Here is a 24,485-nt window from a genome sequence, read left to right on the forward strand (position 1 = left end):
TGGCTGCACATCAGGTAACGAGACCACCACACACCTGTGGCTGCACATCAGGTAACGAGACCACCACACACCTGTGGCTGCACATCAGGTAACGAGACCACCACCACACACCTGTGGCTGCACATCAGGTAACGAGACCACCACCACACACCTGTGGCTGCACATCAGGTAACGAGACCACCACCACACACCTGTGGCTGCACATCAGGTATAACGAGACCACCACCACACACCTGTGGCTGCACATCAGGTAACGAGACCACCACACACCTGTGGCTGCACATCAGGTAACGAGACCACCACACACCTGTGGCTCTGCACATCAGGTAACGAGACCACCACACACCTGTGGCTCCACATCAGGTAACGAGACCACCACACACCTGTGGCTCCACATCAGGTAACGAGACCACCACCACACACCTGTGGCTGCACATCAGGTAACGAGACCACCACCACACACCTGTGGCTGCACATTAGGTAACGAGACCACCACACACCTGTGGCTCCACATCAGGTAACGAGACCACCACCACACACCTGTGGCTCCACATCAGGTAACGAGACCACCACCACACACCTGTGGCTGCACATCAGGTAACGAGACCACCACCACACACCTGTGGCTGCACATCAGGTAACGAGACCACCACCACACACCTGTGGCTCCACATCAGGTAACGAGACCACCACCACACACCTGTGGCTCCACATCAGGTAACGAGACCACCACCACACACCTGTGGCTGCACATCAGGTATAACGAGACCACCACCACACACCTGTGGCTGCACATCAGGTAACGAGACCACCACCACACACCTGTGGCTGCACATCAGGTAACGAGACCACCACCACACACCTGTGGCTGCACATCAGGTAACGAGACCACCACCACACACCTGTGGCTCCACATCAGGTAACGAGACCACCACACACCTGTGGCTGCACATCAGGTAACGAGATCACCACCACACACCTGTGGCTCCACATCAGGTAACGAGACCACCACCACACACCTGTGGCTCCACATCAGGTAACGAGACCACCACACACCTGTGGCTCCACATCAGGTAACGAGACCACCACCACACACCTGTGGCTCCACATCAGGTAACGAGACCACCACACACCTGTGGCTGCACATCAGGTAACGAGACCACCACCACACACCTGTGGCTCCACATCAGGTAACGAGACCACCACCACACACCTGTGGCTCCACATCAGGTAACGAGACCACCACCACACACCTGTGGCTCCACATCAGGTAACGAGACCACCACCACACACCTGTGGCTCCACATCAGGTAACGAGACCACCACCACACACCTGTGGCTCCACATCAGGTAACGAGACCACCACCACACACCTGTGGCTCCACATCAGGTAACGAGACCACCACCACACACCTGTGGCTCCACATCAGGTAACGAGACCACCACCACACACCTGTGGCTCCACATCAGGTAACGAGACCACCACACACCTGTGGCTGCACATCAGGTAACGAGACCACCACACAGTACACCTGTGGCTGCACATCAGGTAACGAGACCACCACCACACAGTACACCTGTGGCTGCACATCAGGTAACGAGACCACCACCACACAGTACACCTGTGGCTGCACATCAGGTAACGAGACCACCACCACACAGTACACCTGTGGCTGCACATCAGGTATAACGAGACCACCACCACACAGTACACCTGTGGCTCTGTACATCAGGTCAAAGTCTAACGATTTGTCACACACGTCACCGCAGTGAAATTTGTTCTACACATTTGACCCATCTCTTGGAGCGGTGAGCTGCAGCCGTGCCGCGCTCGGGAATCATTTGATTTGACCCCCCAATCCAACCCTTCGATGCTGAGTGCCAAGCAGGGAGGCATTGGGTCCCATTTTCACAGTCTTTGGTATGACCCGGCCGGGGATCGAACCCCCAACCTCCCAGTTTCAGGGCGGACACTCTAACCACACACTCCCTCAACTCACACCCCACAGAGCTGAGGGAGAAACCACATCATTGTCACCTTAATTGCACCTTATGACACAATTATTGTTGGCTGTAAAGCCTAGTTGTACATATCGATTGATTGAAATTGTTATTTCACAGTTTGCAGAACAGCTGCATTTCAAACGGAAGCACATGTCAATACAAAAACGGTTACTTTAAAGTCTGTGTCAATGACAACTATTCAAGAAACTATAGGACTAATATAATACAAATCTAAAATGTTGCTGCCGGAATCAACAGGGAGACCTTTGTGTCGGCGGTGCCGGGGCTGCGTCTCCAGAGCGCCATCGGGGACACGGCGGCGGCGCAGAGCGAGGCCAGGGAGGTGGCCGTGAAGGGCTGCTTCCAGTATGACCCCCAGCAGTACGTGGTGGTGGAGGCCGCCCAGCTCCTGGCGCCCACCGGCCCCGGGCAGCGCTACGTTCTCACGCTGCCCTTCCAGGGCTGGCTCAACGGATCGCTGGTGGGATTCTACAGGGTCACCTACAACGAGAACGGACACACCAAGTAAGAAACATTATTTCATTATGATGGAATCCTGAAGTTGGGTTTGTGTGTTTGTGGGGGGGGGGGGGGGTGTTCGTAATACACGAACAAGATACATAAAACGTATACAGTACACAGATAGACAATATACAGATACATATCTGTAACACCCAGATATATTTTTACTTGCAAAAAAGATATTTCCACCTTACTACTTTGTAAAGGGGAGAAAAAAATATGCAAATTGCATGCACATTTATAATAATTATTAAAATAACAATCTAGACATTCTAATGATCACAAAAATAGTATATATATTACAGGCATTTTAATTACTTTTATCAGGGTTAAAGGTCAAAAGTCATAGGTTAATTTTCAATACAAAATTGCACCATATCCAGAGATGGGGGGGGGGGGGGGGGTATTCGTATTCACATGACCAATGGCGTTGCAAGACTAACCAATGAACAGCAATGATGTTTAGGTGAAAAAATTAAGTAATTAATTAAAAATAAAAATGTTACCAAAAAGCATGGGGCTTAAAGGGACAGACAGACAGACAGACAGACAGACTCTCCCACCCCACCCCACCACCACATCATCAGCTGTTGATCAACAGAGGATTGAAAGTGCAGACATTGTTGAATATGTACTGAACTGGTACTTCCAAAGCATAAACAAGTCAAGATGTAAATGAAGTCCTAAACAAAGCTACTGAAGGATCTGCGTGCGTGCGTGCGTGCGTGCGTGCGTGCGTGCGTGCGTTGCGTGCGTGCGTGCGTGCAAGAACTACATACGTGAACTCTTAGCGTCCAGGTTTGTTACACAAATGGTAAATAAATGGTAAATGGTGCATTTATATAGCGCCTTTATCCAAGGCGCTTTACATTGTGCATTACATTCACCCATTCACACACATTCATACACCGATTGCGGCGGAAGCCATGCAAGGTACCAACGACCAACCAGCACATCGGGAGCAATTTGGGGTTCAGTGTCTTGCCCAAGGACACTTCGACATGTAAACAGGAGGAGCCGGGATTCGAACCGCCGACCCATGAATCATTGGATGACCTGCTCTACCTCCTGAGCCACAGTCGCCCCAGACAGGGAATAACAATAAGATATGAGACAGAGCAACAAGGGCTGACCTTACTGGTCACGGTGACATGACATCTAACAGATGCATCTTGTATCAATAAAAGAAACATCCAAGCTGTACTATCACGTATCAAGTACATGTAAACAAATAGTTTAAGTACATAGACTTCATTAGACATAGCGCTTTGTACTTGTAGAGCTGCTATCTTCGGTGTGCAACAACAACTATACAGTGACCTCAGGCGTACGGTCAGCAGTGCAGTGTGAGCCCAGTGTGGTCACAGCGACCTCCGTGTTAATTACAGGTCCAGAGACAGTTGTGACCGTCATAGTAAGCTGTGCACTGTTGTTGTGAGTGACGTCATCACCTTGGCTAGAACTTCTCATTACAGAATGACGACCCACGTACAGAAATATAAAACACTCACAGCACAATTCACCCTTTGTCAAGTCCCGCCCCTGGTTGTGACCCTCTACGCACCCATTGGCTGTCGTTTCGTGGTTGAGACAAAACTCCTCTCTCTCCATCCACCATTGGAATACGGATGTGTATATTACAGGAAACTCCCGTTAAACTTTCCAACAGACTCCCGTAAACTCCCGAATTGTACCATCACACCTGTATATTAACTGTATATGTACCATCACACCTGTATATTACCGTATATTAACTGTATATGTACCATCACACCTGTATATTACCGTATATTAACTGTATATGTACCATCACACCTGTATGTTACCGTATATTAACTGTATATGTACCATCACACCTGTATGTTACCGTATATTAACTGTATATGTACCATCACACCTGTATATTACCGTATATTAACTGTATATGTACCATCACACCTGTATATTACCGTATATTAACTGTATATGTACCATCACACCTGTATATTACCGTATATTAACTGTATATGTACCATCACACCTGTATATTACCGTATATTAACTGTATATGTACCATCACACCTGTATATTACCGTATATTAACTGTATATGTACCATCACACCTGTATATTACGTATATTAACTGTATATGTACCATCACACCTGTATATTACGTATATTAACTGTATATGTACCATCACACCTGTATATTACCGTATATCAACTGTATATGTACCATCACACCTGTATATTACCGTATATTAACTGTATATGTACCATCACACCTGTATATTACCGTATATTAACTGTATATGTACCATCACACCTGTATATTACCGTATATTAACTGTATATGTACCATCACACCTGTATATTACCGTATATTAACTGTATATGTACCATCACACCTGTATATTACCGTATATTAACTGTATATGTACCATCACACCTGTATATTACCGTATATTAACTGTATATGTACCATCACACCTGTATATTACCGTATATTAACTGTATATGTACCATCACACCTGTATATTAGCGTATATTAACTGTATATGTACCATCACACCTGTATATTAGCGTATATTAACTGTATATGTACCATCACACCTGTATATTACCGTATATTAACTGTATATGTACCATCACACCTGTATATTACCGTATATTAACTGTATATGTATGTACCATCACACCTGTATATTACCGTATATTAACTGTATATGTACCATCACACCTGTATATTACCGTATATTAACTGTATATGTACCATCACACCTGTATATTACCGTATATTAACTATATATGTACCATCACACCTGTATATTACCGTATATCAACTGTATATGTACCATCACACCTGTATATTACCGTATATTAACTGTATATGTACCATCACACCTGTATATTACCGTATATCAACTGTATATGAACCATCACACCTGTATATTACCGTATATTAACTGTATATGTACCATCACACCTGTATATTACCGTATATTAACTGTATATGTACCATCACACCTGTATATTACCGTATATTAACTGTATATGTACCATCACACCTGTATATTACCGTATATTAACTGTATATGTACCATCACACCTGTATATTACCGTATATTAACTGTATATGTACCATCACACCTGTATATTACCGTATATTAACTGTATATGTACCATCACACCTGTATATTACCGTATATTAACTGTATATGTACCATCACACCTGTATATTACCGTATATTAACTGTATATGTACCATCACACCTGTATATTACCGTATATTAACTGTATATGTACCATCACACCTGTATATTACCGTATATTAACTGTATATGTACCATCACACCTGTATATTACCGTATATTAACTGTATATGTACCATCACACCTGTATATTAGCGTATATTAACTGTATATGTACCATCACACCTGTATATTACCGTATATTAACTGTATATGTACCATCACACCTGTATATTACCGTATATTAACTGTATATGTACCATCACACCTGTATATTACCGTATATTAACTGTATATGTACCATCACACCTGTATATTACCGTATATTAACTGTATATGTACCATCACACCTGTATATTACCGTATATTAACTGTATATGTACCATCACACCTGTATATTACCGTATATTAACTGTATATGTACCATCACACCTGTATATTACCGTATATTAACTGTATATGTACCATCACACCTGTATATTACCGTATATTAACTGTATATGTACCATCACACCTGTATATTACCGTATATTAACTGTATATGTACCATCACACCTGTATATTACCGTATATTAACTGTATGTGCTGCTGAACTTGAGGTTTACAGGGAAAAATACAGTGCCCATAATTGCCCGTTAACTCCTCTGTTCACTTCAGTTGCTTCGTATTGATATTCTGTGCGTTCGGTTCTTATTTTAAACGTGGTGTCAGTAAGAAGGATCATCACAGCTGCAGCACGGTGACTGGTGGTGTCAGTAAGAAGGATCATCACAGCTGCAGCACGGTGACTGTATGGTGTCAGTAAGAAGGATCATCACAGCTGCAGCACGGTGACTGGTGGTGTCAGTAAGAAGGATCATCACAGCTGCAGCACGGTGACTGGTGGTGTCAGTAAGAAGGATCATCACAGCTGCAGCACGGTGACTGGTGGTGTCAGTAAGAAGGATCATCACAGCTGCAGCACGGTGACTGGTGGTGTCAGTAAGAAGGATCATCACAGCTGCAGCACGGTGACTGGTGGTGTCAGTAAGAAGGATCATCACAGCTGCAGCACGGTGACTGGTGGTGTCAGTAAGAAGGATCATCACAGCTGCAGCACGGTGACTGGTGGTGTCAGTAAGAAGGATCATCACAGCTGCAGCACGGTGACTGTATGGTGTCAGTAAGAAGGATCATCACAGCTGCAGCACGGTGACTGTATGGTGTCAGTAAGAAGGAACATCACAGCTGCAGCACGGTGACTGGTGGTGTCAGTAAGAAGGATCATCACAGCTGCAGCACGGTGACTGTATGGTGTCAGTAAGAAGGATCATCACAGCTGCAGCACGGTGACTGTATGGTGTCAGTAAGAAGGATCATCACAGCTGCAGCACGGTAACTGTATGGTGTCAGTAAGAAGGATCATCACAGCTGCAGCACGGTGACTGTATGGTGTCAGTAAGAAGGATCATCACAGCTGCAGCACGGTGACTGTATGGTGTCAGTAAGAAGGATCATCACAGCTGCAGCACGGTGACTGGTGGTGTCAGTAAGAAGGATCATCACAGCTGCAGCATGGTGACTGGTGGTGTCAGTAAGAAGGATCATCACAGCTGCAGCACGGTGACTGGTGGTGTCAGTAAGAAGGATCATCACAGCTGCAGCACGGTGACTGGTGGTGTCAGTAAGAAGGATCATCACAGCTGCAGCACGGTGACTGGTGGTGTCAGTAAGAAGGATCATCACAGCTGCAGCACGGTGACTGGTGGTGTCAGTAAGAAGGATCATCACAGCTGCAGCACGGTGACTGGTGGTGTCAGTAAGAAGGATCATCACAGCTGCAGCACGGTGACTGCAGGGCAGGTCATGTTGGTTTTAGTTTTTTTTTAGCAAATTCAACATAAACAAGGCGGAACCAGGGCGGAACAAGGCATTAAGAGCCTCCTGGTTGGTCAGTCAGGGACCAATCAGAAGGCTGACAAATGGTGAATATGGGCCCCACGTAGCTGAGCTGCAACACAGCCTAAAATAGCTAGTCATGGTAAAAAAATAGCATGGTCAAAAAATAGCAGATCTACAAGCTCACAACACGTTGAGAGGCGCTGCACTCTCTGCACTCTCTAGCTATAGAGATGTACGACATTGGATTTCTAAACCAATTTGTTCAACGCAAAAATACTGTGTTCACGTTCAGGAGACTTCGGAGGGAAAAAAGCTGCCTTCCAGCATGGCATGGAAAGGAGAGGAGAGGAGAGGAGGGCATTAGCATTTCTTCCATCATGTAGTAAATGCTGCATTCGTGGTCTGGAGAGGGCAGTTGTTTTACAGACGGGTAAAAGGGCAGGGGCTGAAGCCCCCTTTGATGTCTATGTGTGCACGTCCCTGTAACCCAGTGCGTTCCCGAAGTCTCCTGAACTTGAACACAGTATTTTGCGTTGAACAAATTTGTTTATAAATCCATGTCGTTACACCTGCATCTCCACTAGCTAAAGAGTGCTGGGCTGCGCCCGACAATAGCAGATCTAAAAGCTGTCAATGTGACGCGTTGACAGCTTGTAGATCTGCTATTTTCGCTATTTTTGTCCAAAAAGTGCAATCTCTACATGGGATTGCAGCCCCTGCCTCTCTAAGACTCTCAAACAGCACTTAACTAAACACTGGGAAAGTACATGATGACACGTGGATGAAATGTGATCTGGCTCATTGTGTACGTGGCGTATTTATGATAGTATAAATGATAGCTCAGGGTTATGCAATAACCCATATCTATGGAACAGATGAGGACACGAGAGGCAATGATGATGCATGACATGATGAGTCACACCGTTTGGTTTGAGAGGAATGGATGCACGGGGACCATGAGAGAAGATCACAGAGGAATGGATGGATGCAACGGGGAACGGATGAGAGGAGATCACAGCAGGATGGATGGATGCACGGGGAACGGATGAGAGGAGATCACAGCAGGATGGATGGATGCACGGGGAACGGATGAGAGAAGATCACAGAGGAATGGATGGATGCACGGGGAACGGATGAGAGGGGATCACAGCAGGATGGATGGATGCACGGGGAACGGATGAGAGGAGATCACAGCAGGATGGATGGATGCACGGGGAACGGATGAGAGGAGATCACAGCAGGATGGATGGATGCACGGGGAACGGATGAGAGAAGATCACAGAGGAATGGATGGATGCACGGGGAACGGCTGAGAGGAGATCACAGCAGGATGGATGGATGCAACGGGGAACGGATGAGAGAAGATCACAGAGGAATGGATGGATGCAACGGGGAACGGATGAGAGGAGATCACAGAGGAATGGATGGATGCAACGGGGAACGGATGAGAGGAGATCACAGAGGAATGGATGGATGCACGGGGAACGGATGAGAGGAGATCACAGAGGAATGGATGGATGCACAGGGAACGGATGAGAGGAGATCACAGAGGAATGGATGGATGCACGGGGAACGGATAAGAGAAGATCACAGAGGACTGGATGGATGCACGGGGAACGGATGAGAGAAGATCACAGCAGGATGGATGCACGGGGAACGGATGAGAGAAGATCACAGAGGAATGGATGGATGCACGGGGAACGGATGAGAGAAGATCACAGAGGAATGGATGGATGCACGGGGAACGGATGAGAGAAGATCACAGAGGACTGGATGGATGCACAGGGAACGGATGAGAGAAGATCACAGCAGGATGGATGCACGGGGAACGGATGAGAGAAGATCACAGAGGAATGGATGCACGGGGAACGGCGAACGGATGAGAGAAGATCACAGAGGAATGGATGGATGCACGGGGAACGGATGAGAGAAGATCACAGAGAAATGGATGGATGCACGGGGAACGGATGAGAGAAGATCACAGAGGAATGGATGGATGCACGGGGAACGGATGAGAGAAGATCACAGAGGACTGGATGGATGCACGGGGAACGGATGAGAGAAGATCACAGCAGGATGGATGCACGGGGAACGGATGAGAGGAGATCACAGAGGAATGGATGCCAGGAAATACAATTCACTACAATGTAGTGTAGTGTAGTGTAGGGTGACCAGATGTCCCTCTTTCCGAGACTTTTCAGGCATCCCACAAATTGAGACCCTGTCTGTCCCACATTGTGACTGGCAGGCAATTGCATCAGTGTTCAAATGCCCTAATAGTTTAGTCTCATTGTCTCTTCCTGCAAGATGTGTTTTTAAGCCTGTTAAAATAGCATAACAAAGATTTTGAAACAAAATGTTGAGACCAGAGGAGTTTATAAATGATAGCCAATAGGCCTATGGTCGAATATGACATCAAGGCATTTAATAGCAACTCAAGTAGTAAGTTGCTAACCTGGTACTCCAGTATCGCTTGTGTGGGACAAGTGGGCGGGGTCCCCCCATCCCACTTGTCCCACAAAAGTGATACCTCTCTCTCTCTCTCTCTCTCTCTCTCTCTCTCTCTCTCTCTCTCTCTCTCTCTCTCTCTCTCTCTCTCTCTCTCTCTCTCTCTCTCTCTCTCTCTCTCTCTCTCTCTCTCTCTCTCTCTCTCTCTCTCTCTCTCTCTCTCTCTCTCCCCCTCTCCTCTCCCTCTCCCTCTCCCTCTCCCTCTCCCTCTCCCTCTCCCTCCCTCCCTCCCTCTTCCAAACAAACGTCAGGAGTTGTAAACCTTTGTTGAGTGTTTGTAACGGTATCGTGCAGACGGTTTGGACCTCAGAGGCTCAGAGAGCGGTCCATGGGCCCGGGGGACACTCAGAGGGAAGAGAGAGGTCAAGTATATACAGAGCACACAACGGTTTATCTATGCTCTTAATCCATGAGAGTGATTCCAGTAAGCAAGATTAACACAAGAATTAATGCATCACATTCCATATAGAAATAGTCATCTAGAAGCATAAGTAAACTAAGAACTAGAGATGTCCCGGATACTGTATCGGTATCGAAAGTATCGGATCGGCCCTTATTTGGTCATATCGGTATCGGTGAATATGCCAGTCTAACCAGTGATCTCACACAGGGGTAAGGGGTCGACACTATGCCAGTCTAACCAGTGATCTCACACAGGGGTAAGGGTCGACACTATGCCAGTCTAACCAGCGATCCCACACAGGGGTAAGGGGTCGACACTATGCCAGTCTAACCAGTGATCCCACACTGGGGTAAGGGGTTTGACACTATGCCAGTCCTAACCAGCGATCCCCACACAGGGGTAAGGGTCGACACTATGCCAGTCCTAACCAGTGATCTCACACAGGGGTAAGGGGTCGACACTATGCCAGTCTAACCAGTGGATCCCACACAGGGGTAAGGGGTCGACACTATGCCAGTCTAACCACCGATCCCACACAGGGGTAAGGGGTCGACACTATGGAGTTGCCCAAACTGCAAGTGCACATTTGAGTGAGGAGTCTGCTAATCTGCTATAAACACAACACGAGATATATAGCTAGATAGCTATAAACACTATTCCAGTCGGGCCACTTCAAAATAAGATCTTTTTTCTTTTTGAATTATTATAAATCTGGTATCGGTATCGGCTAACACAAAAATAATGTCATCTCGTCTTTATCGCGGACATACTCAAAATAATGTCATCTCGTCTTTATCGCGGACATACTCAAAATAATGTCATCTCGTCTTTATCGCGGACATACTCAAAATAATGTCATCTCGTCTTTATCGCGGACATACTCAAAATAATGTCATCTCGTCTTTATCGCGGACATACTCAAAATAATGCGAATACTTCCAAGTAGTGAATGAAACGCTTTGTGGTGCCGGAGTCTCCTCCTCCTCATCCAGTTTGTGGTGCCGGTGTCTCCTCCTCCTCCTCCATGTTTAGTTGGTGCCGGTGTGACGACCCTCTCCTACCCTGCCTAACTGGCTGATTGGCAGGGTGGAGTTGGATCGTCAGTGAGATTGGACCACACCTGAGTCTGGTGTGTCCCACGCCTATATAAGTGTCAATCTGCCTTCACTCCTGAGTCTTTTCTCCTCTCTACTGGTTTGTTTGTTTGTGTTCCTTGGTTTACACCTTACAACATTCCCACTGCACAGACACTCGCACACATGCATTGCTTACACACTGATGATCATTCATATTTACTGACATCTTATACTTGTGATTTAGTTAGTTATCCTTTAAATAAATATATTTGTATACACTTTTAACTGTGCCTGTGTCTCCCTTTTGTTGCAATCATGAGTCAGATTGTAACATGGGGGCTCGCGTCTAAGTTGGTAGGACAAAATTGATTCCTAGAATGTTTGAAAATGGTTGGTTGGTTGTTAGCACTTTGGTTTGGTCATCTTTCAGTCCAGGAATGTGGGCCTTGCAGGGTAGTGTTCTCCAGTGGTGAGTACCAGTACTACCTGTTAAGTGCTAAAATAATGGGAGATACAGATGCAGTTTAGACATATTCAGTGTGTAACTGGTTTGGTTATTGGTTGATATTCTAATTTTGAGAAAATTAGTTTCTAGTTTCATGAAGAGGGAGGGGTGATATTGACACGTGCTTGTCTCCCTGGTGGTGCAAGGAAGGGTGGAGCTTTTCCCTGATAGGTTAAAGAAATGGGGCCTCGATAGGGGGACTCATTTGTTTGTTATTTTTGCTAAACTGTTATTTTTGTGTGTCTTCCGTGCGGCCCTGGGGGCACATCCATGGCTTTGAGAGGGTTGCCATTTCATGGTTGCCCAATCTACCCATCGGGCTCAAGTGCATAAATACCTCCCGCCAGTAGGACACATGAAGACTAGGGCGAGTTATCTAGGTGGGGGAAAGCTCTGTCTTTGAGTCTTTATCCTTGTATCCACCAGGGAAGGAGCATTTTGCAATGGTTGCTACAGTACTTGTATCAGTATGGGGAGGAAGATTTGCCTATGGTGAATTAAGAACCTGAACTTCCCTTTGTTTTATCTTGTTTTGTTTGTTTTTTGCATTGGCTCAAGTAGTTTGGACAGGTAAATTGAGTGGTTCTGAAATTATTGTTGGTGTAGAGGACATGTAGGGCTCTCAGGAGTTGAGGGTTTGTGAGGGAGTATCATAGAACATGTCAAATGGTCAGACTTAATACATGGTAGGCTACCGAGGTGCAGTTCATTGGGCTCACATTTGGATTTCAGTGTCGTCTGAAGTCATTTGGGATTGGGTGCTTATGGTGTGGTGTTTGTCTCCTGGGCCTTGAGAGCAAGGAGGACACCTGTAATGCCTGAGGTCTGGTCTAGCGTCATAGTTGTCCTCCTCCTCCATGTTTAGTTGGTGTCTCCTCCTCCTCCTCCATGTTTAGTTGGTGTCTCCTCCTCCTCCATGTTTAGTTGGTGTCTCCTCCTCCTCCTCCATGTTTAGTTGGTGTCTCCTCCTCCTCCTCCATGTTTAGTTGGTGTCTCCTCCTCCTCCTCCATGTTTAGTTGGTGTCTCCTCCTCCTCCTCCATGTTTAGTTGGTGTCTCCTCCTCCTCCTCCATGTTTAGTTGGTGTCTCCTCCTCCTCCTCCATGTTTAGTTGGTTTATTTCTCTTGCAGTTTAACAACACGAGTCACACACTAGTTTGTTGTTCCGCGTTCCGGACGGTCTAAGGCCCGTCCGATCCGAAATCTACATCTCAATGGTCTGCATGCGTGTTGTTCTCTACATCTCAATGGTCTGCATGCGTGTTGTTCTCTAATCTACATCTCAATGGTCTGCATGCGTGTTGTTCTCTACATCTCAATGGTCTGCATGCGTGTTGTTCTCTAATCTACATCTCAATGGTCTGCATGCGTGTTGTTCTCTACATCTCAATGGTCTGCATGCGTGTTGTTCTCTAATCTACATCTCAATGGTCTGCATGCGTGTTGTTCTCTACATCTCAATGGTCTGCATGCGTGTTGTTCTCTAATCTACATCTCAATGGTCTGCATGCGTGTTGTTCTCTACATCTCAATGGTCTGCATGCGTGTTGTTCTCTAATCTACATCTCAATGGTCTGCATGCGTGTTGTTCTCTACATCTCAATGGTCTGCATGCGTGTTGTTCTCTAATCTACATCTCAATGGTCTGCATGCGTGTTGTTCTCTACATCTCAATGGTCTGCATGCGTGTTGTTCTCTAATCTACATCTCAATGGTCTGCATGCGTGTTGTTCTCTACATCTCAATGGTCTGCATGCGTGTTGTTCTCTACATCTACATCTCAATGGTCTGCATGCGTGTTGTTCTCTACATCTCAATGGTCTGCATGCGTGTTGTTCTCTAATCTACATCTCAATGGTCTGCATGCGTGTTGTTCTCTAATCTACATCTCAATGGTCTGCATGCGTGTTGTTCTCTACATCTCAATGGTCTGCATGCGTGTTGTTCTCTACATCTCAATGGTCTGCATGCGTGTTGTTCTCTACATCTCAATGGTCTGCATGCGTGTTGTTCTCTACATCTACATCTCAATGGTCTGCATGCGTGTTGTTCTCTACATCTCAATGGTCTGCATGCGTGTTGTTCTCTACATCTCAATGGTCTGCATGCGTGTTGTTCTCTACATCTCAATGGTCTGCATGCGTGTTGTTCTCTACATCTACATCTCAATGGTCTGCATGCGTGTTGTTCTCTACATCTACATCTCAATGGTCTGCATGCGTGTTGTTCTCTACATCTACATCTCAATGGTCTGCATGCGTGTTGTTCTCTACATCTACATCTCAATGGTCTGCATGCGTGTTGTTCTCTACATCTACATCTCAATGGTCTGCATGCGTGTTGTTCTCTAATCTACATCTCAATGGTCTGCATGCGTGTTGTTCTCTACATCTCAATGGTCTGCATGCGTGTTGTTCTCTACATCTACATCTCAATGGTCTGCATGCGTGTTGTTCTCTACATCTACATCTCAATGGTCTGCATGCGTGTTGTTCTCTACATCTACATCTCAATGGTCTGCATGCGTGTTGTTCTCTACATCTACATCTCAATGGTCTGCATGCGTGTTGTTCTCTACATCTACATCTCAATGGTCTGCATGCGTGTTGTTCTCTCAATGGTCTGCATGCGTGTTGTTCTCTCTCAATGGTCTGCATGCGTGTTGTTCTCTACATCTACATCTCAATGGTCTGCATGCGTGTTGTTCTCTACATCTCAATGGTCTGCATGCGTGTTGTTCTCTACATCTCAATGGTCTGCATGCGTGTTGTTCTCTACATCTCAATGGTCTGCATGCGTGTTGTTCTCTACATCTCAATGGTCTGCATGCGTGTTGTTCTCTACATCTCAATGGTCTGCATGCGTGTTGTTCTCTAATCTACATCTCAATGGTCTGCATGCGTGTTGTTCTCTACATCTCAATGGTCTGCATGCGTGTTGTTCTCTACATCTCAATGGTCTGCATGCGTGTTGTTCTCTCGTACAGGAAGATGGCCGCCACCGACCACGAGCCCACCGACGCGCGCAAGTCCTTCCCCTGCTTCGACGAACCCAACAAGAAAGCCACGTGGAAGATCTCCATCACACACGACATGGCGTACGGCGCGCTGTCCAACATGCCTGTGGAGGTACGTACGGCGCGCTGTCCAACATGCCTGTGGAGGTACGTACTGCCTCACGCTGTCCAACATGCCTGTGGAGGTACGTACGGCGCGCTGTCCAACATGCCTGTGGAGGTACGTACGGCGCGCTGTCCAACATGCCTGTGGAGGTACGTACTGCATCATGCTGTGCCGGAGGTGCCGGAGCGCACGTGCGACGTGCACGCACAATTTTACTTCATCCTATTCTGGGCGGGAAACCTTTTTGGTGTTTTAAGCATTATGTTATACTTTAGCTATTGAAAAATACCAGATCTACAAGCTGAGTGCCGCGCTATGAGCTTTGTAGGTCTGCTATTTTTGAAAAAAAGTCTTGAAAACGTTTTTAACTAGAAATCTTTGCTTCTTGGGGGTCCCCTGGAACTACATATTTTCAGATGGGGGTCGGGGGCCAAATCATTTTGGGGCTCCTTGACATGAAATATTGAGTCAGGATTTATAAGACATTTTGTAGAATCGTCTTCAGGTCTAAATGGGTTATTTTAAAATGTTCTTCTATTTTTGACCTAAATTGAATACAACCAACGGCCAGTGACGGGTCGACGGGCCGCCCGTCAGAACCTAACGGCCAGTGACGGGTCGACGGGCCGCCCGTCAGAACCTAACGGCCAGTGACGGGTCGACGGGCCGCCCGTCAGAACCTAACGGCCAGTGACGGGTCGACGGGCCGCCCGTCAGAACCTAACGGCCAGTGACGGGTCGGCGGGCCGCCCGTCAGAACCTAACGGCCAGTGACGGGTCGACGGGCCGCCCGTCAGAACCTAGCGGCCAGTGACGGGTCGACGGGCCGCCCGTCAGAACCAGTGACGGGTCGACGGGCCGCCCGTCAGAACCAGTGACGGGTCGACGGGCCGCCCGTCAGAACCAGTGACGGGTCGACGGGCCGCCCGTCAGAACCAGTGACGGGTCGACGGGTCGCCCGTCAGAACCTAATTGAATGTATATATATTCAATGTTTGTTTCCCTTCTCATCCTCTAGGGGGACATAGAACCTCTGCCCGGCAACAAGTTGAAAACCTCCTTCGAGAAGTCTGTCCCAATGAGCACGTACCTGGTGTGTTTCGCTATACACCAATTTACCTTTGTGGAGAGAACCTCCTCCAGGGGCATTCCTGTGAGTGACGCACGCACGCACGCACGCACGCACGCACCCACATACATAATTACCTATACATTACATTCAATATTTATGTATTTTGTCATGTCTGCCCTGTGTGTGCAATGTGGGTTTACTAACATTAAAAGCAAACAGAATTGTATGTTTTTGCATAATGGTCAAAGCCACAAAAACAAAATTAAATCATGAATCGGAAATATTTGTATGATAATTACTCGTCAAGTAAGATGTTATGATCGTGACAACCACATGCACGCACGCACGCACGCACGCACACACGCACGCAAACTGACTTGTTATCTCTCATTGTTTCAGTTAGTTATCGTTAAAGGACCACTTCACCACTTTTCAACCTATCTTCATACAATTGGTTCTCACTAATAATCATGATAAAATGGCACAATTCTTTTCTACTCAGTCTGTGTCTCATAGGAGGGCTGTGGGCTGTTCAGAAACCCGTCCACCAGTGACATCATCATTAGGCAGATTCTTTTTAAACAAGATATTTTTACAAAAATGTTTAGACTTTTATTATCGTGAGAACGGCGGCTTCCATTTTTGCGTTTCAACTTTTCAGGACTAGAAAGCCTGCAGTTTCTATTAGCTTGGATTCCCCATCGATTATGTCACTGGTGGACGGGTTTCTGAACTGCCCACAGCCCTCCTATGAGACACAGACCGAGTAATTATTAGTGAGGACCTATGATATGAAGATTGGTTGAAAAGTGGTGAAGTGGTCCTTTAAACTAAACCGTTTTGTCTTGTCACTTGTTATCTGGTTATAGTTGTTGACCATAACGACGCATTGCCTTAATGTCTCCTTGATGTCTCCTTAATGTATCCTTGTCTCCTTAATGTCTCCTTGTTTGCAGCTGCGAATCTACGCTCAGCCGGCCCAGATCCACACAGCAGAGTACGCAGCCAACACCACCAAGGTTATCTTCGACTACTTCGAGGAATACTTCAATATGACCTACTCCATCTCTAAGCTAGGTAACAGCACTACAATATGACCCCTTAATAAAAACAAGCGCTTCCAAACCCCAACACTTAGAAAAAGAATGACTTGCACAGAATTTCTTGACGGAAAGTAGCTCATAACATGTATACTGGGGGATTTTTATGAAAAACAAGCTCGGCAGATTGAAAGAGGATAATTCAAGCTTGGCCTAGAGCTGCAATGTTGGTGAGTTTAACGTTGTTTAATACAAGCAGATCGCAAACGCAAATTGGATGAGTGGGGATGAGTGGGGTATTGCAACTCTAGATACATCCCATTATAAAAAAATCTAGAGTTACAAATTGCGGCTAATTTGCCCAGTCAATCATTTGATCCACGCTACGCACCAAACGCGCCTCGGCACGAAGTTCTAACACTGGACCACTGATGGAAATACTTTCAACCACTGATCACATTCATATGTGACCAGATTTGACTGAGAGCCTCAAGCAAACTCCAGCTTTTCACCAGAGGAGAAAAACTTTATCCAAAATGAGTTAATAGCACAGGCATGTAAATATGAAATAAATGCTTAAACATGTAGCTAGGTGTAATGTTAGAGACCACAGAAGACATGTAAATATGAAATAAATGCTTAAACATGTAGCTAGGTGTAATGTTAGAGACCACAGAAGGCATGTAAATATGAAATAAATGCTTAAACATGTAGCTAGGTGTAATGTTAGAGACCACAGAAGACATGTAAATATGAAATAAATGCTTAAACATGTAGCTAGGTGTAATGTTAGAGACCACAGAAGACATGTAAATATGAAATAAATGCTTAAACATGTAACTAGGTGTAATGTTAGAGTCCACAGAAGTGAACCTTTTCAAGCATGTTTTCTCAACTCGCTGTTTCTCTGCAAGACATTACTCTATAAGCCATATCTCCTAAATTGGTGGGTCAAACTGAACAACCAATATGTCAATTTGAAGCTATGATTCCCTGCTTTCATATGAAAACGAAAATTCAAAAAAATCCAAAGGCAGTCCCTCAGACAAATTTAGTTATATATCCAATGGTGATGTGAGTCTTTAGTTGGGCTATACTATGCAGTTGAGGTGTGATAACAGTGATGACTACATGGACATGCAGAGGTCATTGGATGTCTGGGAGTGGAAAGAAGCAATAAGGAAACGAGACATGATAAGAAGTGTCCTTTCTTGTGGGGATTTAGATAAGATAGCCATAAAAATATAGTTATAAAACAAAAAGGCATTTTGCTAACTGGAAAAAAAGACTAAGTATATCCGTCTCACCCAACCTTTAAGTCAGGAGTCCTCGGCTGGTTCCGGTGTTGTTTTCGCCGACTAAAACTAAACGAAAAATGTCCGTCGACTACCTTTTTGTCACTAACGAAATGAAAAACTAAGCTATGATGACTAAAACTAAGACTAAATATATCGACAATTTCGTCAATAAATAAAAACTAGACTAAAATGTTAGGTAGGGACTAGTGGACAAGAGATCCAGTACAAGTCATTTTACACTTGGTTGCATGCTGAAAATAGCTGATCTACAAGCTCACAACGCGTCGCAGCGCGACGCGTTGTGAGCTTGTAGATCAGCTATTTTCAGCTATTTTCATTTTCAGCAAGTGTAAAATCATTCATTCATTCGTCATTGCGACGGCATCAAGGCCCGCCAAAACACAGTTTAGTCGACTAAACCAACCGTAGATCAACTGGCTGGTTCCTTTGTTCACAAACACTGATTGTTTGTTCAGAGCACCAAGCCTCAGAAAATGTCCGACCAAACTTTATCTCCTTCCCTAAACAAAGTTCTTCAGTCAAACTGTGCATTGGTTTGAGTTCAGTTCTGATTTATCTTAGTATTGAGTTGAAAACAGTGTGTTTGACAAACAACTAACAACCTCCACCAAACACTCTGAATTCTAACTGCCTCAAAATGGAACCCAGGCTCGGCGCCTCACTTCCTGTTCCTTTATAGCTTCCTGGCAGTTCACTTCCTGGAACTGGAACTATTCCTGGAACTATTGCTCACCTACATTTCCCCCACAGCGCCCCCTGTGATCAAACCTTGGCATTTTATCAACAGGAAATGGATGACCACATGGTTCAACTACACAAAACACATTATATTATATTCTCCGTACACTACATTTCAGGGTTAAATATTCAGCCACATTTTAACCGATATATTCCCTTGTTATTCCTCAGTATGATTCATTTTCAATACTCATATACAAGGACAGGAAATACATTATTTCACATATTTATGTGGCAGTGTCCCAAGGTAAAAATCACACCCGTGTGAAGTGAGGGGCGCTAATATGTGACTAAATTTGACTGAGGGACTGCCATTGGATTTTTTTTAAATTGTTTCATTGTGAATCATAGCTTCGAATTGACATATTGGTTGTTCAGTTTGACCCACCAGTTGTGGAGATATGGCTTATAGAGTAATGTGTTGTCTAACTCATGTTGATTAGGTGTAATGGTGATATAAAACAAACGGTGCAAACACAAACATTAAACACCATTAACAATAAAGAGACAATATGACGTAATGAGGCACATTATGACGTAAATCTTCCCTTCATTCTGGGTGCCTGCCATGCAATGGCAGAAACACAGGTTGAAATCTAAAACGCATACTTAATAATTATTATAATCAATACGCGAAACTTCGACGTCTACGGCCGGCCGCACGGTTTGCCAAAGCCCCGCAATATATACATCAAAACGTGCGGCTCGGCCGGGAATGGTGTGCTTGTGCTTTTCTTTCCGATTCGTGTTACCGTGCCCACGTAATTCGCAATAAACGACGCGAAAAATGCCCCATTCAAAGTCGATGGGGAAACGCGTGTAAAAACAGAAAACGACACGTTACTTTGGAGCCACATTGCTCTGGCATACTGTTACGTAGAAACACGATTTAAACGTCAAACAGCACACGAGGCCATCGACTTTGTGGTGGTTCAGACGGAATTCGAATACGTTGCACGGTTTGCCCGCTATCGCAGTTCAAAGTGTGTGTGGTCTGAGAAATATTCTCGACTCAGAGTGTCGCACGCCCAGAGAGAGAGCGGATCAGAGTGAGAAGCCAATGTGAAGACTATACCGAAATTCTCCGAACAAATCGTCCTCACGGCCAAAATATTCACTTTACACGCATGGGTTTCGGTAATTTTGTAGCCACACTCGTCCTCTTTCACCCAATGTCAAAACCATAGCACAGATACATACAGTACGTGAACTACAGCCCTGAAAGCGACAGGTGTACCATCATAATGTGTCATAAACTCCATGTTAAATGCCTGAATGAGTCAGCAATTTTTTCATCACAAGCACAATTCTTAACTCGCACTTATAACCACGTTTTTTATCGTACCAATACCACGATCGCACACGGCGTACCTCAATGCCTCGGGTCACTCACGGGGAAAACAAAAATCGCATTCGACTTTTACTTTTTGCGATAGAGCAATTTGTTCGGACATACGATCTCTCATAGAGAGTCAGTGTGCTTTACCTTTCAATACTGTTTGCATTGCATAGACTAGCCCAGGTGAAAATGATACTTTGTTAATGATTCAAGGTCACCTGACCAACTCTCACACACGCGCGCACACACGCACATGCACACATGTGCACGCACACACACACATTGAAAGTCAATAGAGAAATTCGGGGAAACACGTAACTCTGTCATTTCTCAACCGTTTCGGACGCGGGGCGGCTCGCCAGAACCGGGCCGCCCCCCTGAGCGAAACCAAATGGACCCCTTAGCATGTTAGCATTAGCATGTTAGCATTAGCATGTTAGCATGTTAGCGTTAGCATGTTAGCATGTTAGCATTAGCATGTTAGCATGTTAGCATTAGCATATTATCATGTTAGCATTAGCATGTTAGCATGTTAGCATTAGCATGTTAGCATTAGCATGTTAGCATTAGCATGTTAGCATGTTAGCATTAGCATGTTAACATGTTAGCATTAGCATGTTAGCATTAGCATGTTAGCATTAGCATGTTAGCATGTTAGCATTAACATGTTAGCATGTTAGCATTAGCATGTTAGCATTAGCATGTTAGCATGTTAGCATTAGCATGTTAGCATTAGCATGTTAACATGTTAGCATGTTAACATTTTAGCATGTTAGCATTAGCATGTTAGCATTAGCATGTTAGCATGTTAGCGTTAGCATGTTAGCATGTTAGCATTAGCATGTTAGCATTAGCATGTTAGCATGTTAGCGTTAGCATGTTAGCATGTTAGCATTAGCATGTTAGCATGTTAGCATTAGCATATTATCATGTTAGCATTAGCATGTTAGCATGTTAGCATTAGCATGTTAGCATTAGCATGTTAGCATTAGCATGTTAGCATATTAGCATGTTAGCATTAGCATGTTAGCATTAGCATGTTAGCATGTTAGCATGTTAGCATTAGCATGTTAACATGTTAGCATTAGCATGTTAGCATTAGCATGTTAGCATTAGCATGTTAGCATGTTAGCATTAACATGTTAGCATTTTAGCATGTTAGCATTAGCATGTTAGCATGTTAGCATTAGCATGTTAGCATTAGCATGTTAACATGTTAGCATGTTAGCATGTTAGCATGTTAGCATTAGCATGTTAGCATTAGCATGTTAGCATATTAGCATTAGCATGTTAGCATTAGCATTTTAGCATGTTAGCATTAGCATGTTAGCATTAGCATGTTAGCATGTTAGCATTAGCATGTTAGCATTAGCATGTTAGCATGTTAGCATTAGCATGTTAGCATTAGCATGTTAGCATGTTAGCATGTTAGCATTAGCATGTTAGCATTAGCATGTTAGCATTAGCATGTTAGCATTAGCATGTTAGCATGTTAGCATGTTAGCATTAGCATGTTAGCATGTTAGCATTAGCATGTTAGCATGTTAGCATTAGCATGTTAGCATTAGCATGTTAGCATTAGCATGTTAGCATGTTAGCAATAGCATGTTAGCATGTTAGCATTAGCATGTTAGCATTAGCATGTTAGCATATTAGCATTAGCATGTTAGCATTAGCATGTTAGCATTAGCATGTTAGCATTAGCATGTCAGCATTAGCATGTTAGCATTAGCATGTTAGTATATTAGCATTAGCATGTTAGCATTAGTATGTTAGCATTAGCATGTTAGCATATTAGCATTAGCATGTTAGCATTAGCATTTTAGCATGTTAGCATTAGCATATTAGCATTAGCATGTTAGCATTAGCATGTTAGCATGTTAGCATTAGCATGTTAGCATTAGCATGTTAGCATGCTAGCATTAGCATATTAGCATTAGCATGTTAGCATTAGCATGTTAGCATATTAGCATATTAGCATTAGCATATTAGCATTAGCATATTAGCATTAGCATTTTAGCATGTTAGCATGTTAGCATTAGCATGTTAGCATTAGCATGTTAGTATTAGCATGTTAGCATGTTAGCATTAGAATGTTGGTGGCAACGTAATGTGCAATAAACGTAGACAAAATACCCCATTGAAAGTCAACCAAATGGACCCTTACAGGGTCTGAGAGGCTAAATGTCATCAAATGGTGGTCCGTGGCTCAAATGCTGCACAGACTTGGCGAGCTGTAGGCACCCAGTCAAATTTCCTGAAATTTGTTTCTAGTTGTCAATGTGTTTACTAAACAAACATTGAACTAAAGACAAACATTAAACCTGTGTATAGGAGGGGCTAGCCCCTCAAACATTAAACCTGTGTATAGGAGGGGCTAGCCCCTCAAACATTAAACCTGTGTATAGGAGGGGCTAGCCCCTCAAACATTAAACCTGTGTATAGGAGGGTCTGGCACCCCTCAAACATTAAACCTGTGTATAGGAGGGGCTGGCACCCCTCAAACATTAAACCTGTGTATAGGAGGGGCTGGCACCCCTCAAACATTAAACCTGTGTATAGGAGGGGCTGGCACCCCTCAAACATTAAACCTGTGTATAGGAGGGGCTGGCACCCCTCAAAAATGGAACATTATTCCTACCGGTTTTGGGGGGGGGGGACGGGGGACGGGGCATTTAATCATATATTTTATCATTTTAAGATCATTTCGACTTTAAATCATATTAAATCATGGTATTAAAATGTTTTTTCCATTTCAGATAGGATAGCCTTCCCTGACGTTGACCCATTTTGGGCGGTAACCCCTTTTGGTGTTTTAAGCATTATGTTATACTTTACCTATTGAAAAAATAGCAGATCTACAAGCTCGTAGCGCGTCACTCGGTGCCGCGCTATGAGCTTGTAGATCTGCTATTTTTTTAAATTTGTGAAAATGTGGCGCAAATCCTTTAATACATATTCTTTCAGAGCGGACTTTTTTAACTCAAATATTGGTTTCTGGGAGGATCCCTGGTACTACATATTTTCAGATGGGGGTCGGCGGCCAAATTCATATCATTCTGGGGCTCCTTGACATGAAATGAGAACCACTGACATAGAAAGTAGAAACATAGGGTTTTTCAGAAAACTGTCAGGATTTAGAAGACATTTGTATAGAATCGACCTCAGGTCTAAATTGGTTAAATCATATTAAATGATAAATGTGTTGTCATTCCAGATAAGATCGCCATCCCTGACTTTGGGACGGGCGCCATGGAGAACTGGGGTCTGATCACCTACCGAGAGACCAACCTGCTGTACGACGAGAGAGAGTCGTCTTCCTACAACAAGCAGAGGGTGGCGTCTGTCATCGCCCACGAGCTGGTGCACCAGGTAGGGCACGCACACACACACGCACGCACGCACGCACGCACGCACGCACGCACGCACGCACGCACGCACGCACGCACGCACGCACGCACGCACGCACGCACGCCCACATTGACCTTAGTGATTCAACGCATGGAATTCAATGGCCCAAACCACACCAAGACGCTTTTAGCGTTAACTCCTTGCAACCGTTTGGACCCAAGGAGTTGCATGGTGACCTTTTCGTGTGGTTTGGGCTTTAGATTATTGGCCTGTAGTCACTGCGACTGACAGTTTCAGGGGTTATTTCAACCTGCACTCCCATGTTGGTAGAAAGGGGGCGGGGCCTCATTCTCGCATTCAGCCAATCAGGTATAGG

General features: G+C 44.8%; 1 protein-coding gene across 1 annotated transcript in view; it reads left to right on the top strand.

Annotated features, from left to right (window-relative positions):
• Nucleotides 1–24,485, top strand: part of enpep (glutamyl aminopeptidase) — a gene marked incomplete at its 5' end in the record, with an annotated part of 63,862 nt that overhangs the window by 948 nt on the left and 38,429 nt on the right. The window contains 5 exons of the mRNA XM_079531653.1: nucleotides 2,263–2,529; nucleotides 15,115–15,256; nucleotides 16,269–16,403; nucleotides 17,279–17,399; nucleotides 23,976–24,130. Of these exons, the coding sequence (XP_079387779.1) occupies nucleotides 2,263–2,529; nucleotides 15,115–15,256; nucleotides 16,269–16,403; nucleotides 17,279–17,399; nucleotides 23,976–24,130 (820 nt within the window). The remainder of the gene's footprint in view (nucleotides 1–2,262; nucleotides 2,530–15,114; nucleotides 15,257–16,268; nucleotides 16,404–17,278; nucleotides 17,400–23,975; nucleotides 24,131–24,485) is intronic.

The sequence above is a fragment of the Electrona antarctica genome (assembly GCF_951216825.1).
Source record: "Electrona antarctica genome assembly, contig: scaffold_202, whole genome shotgun sequence".
NCBI lineage: Eukaryota > Metazoa > Chordata > Actinopteri > Myctophiformes > Myctophidae > Electrona > Electrona antarctica.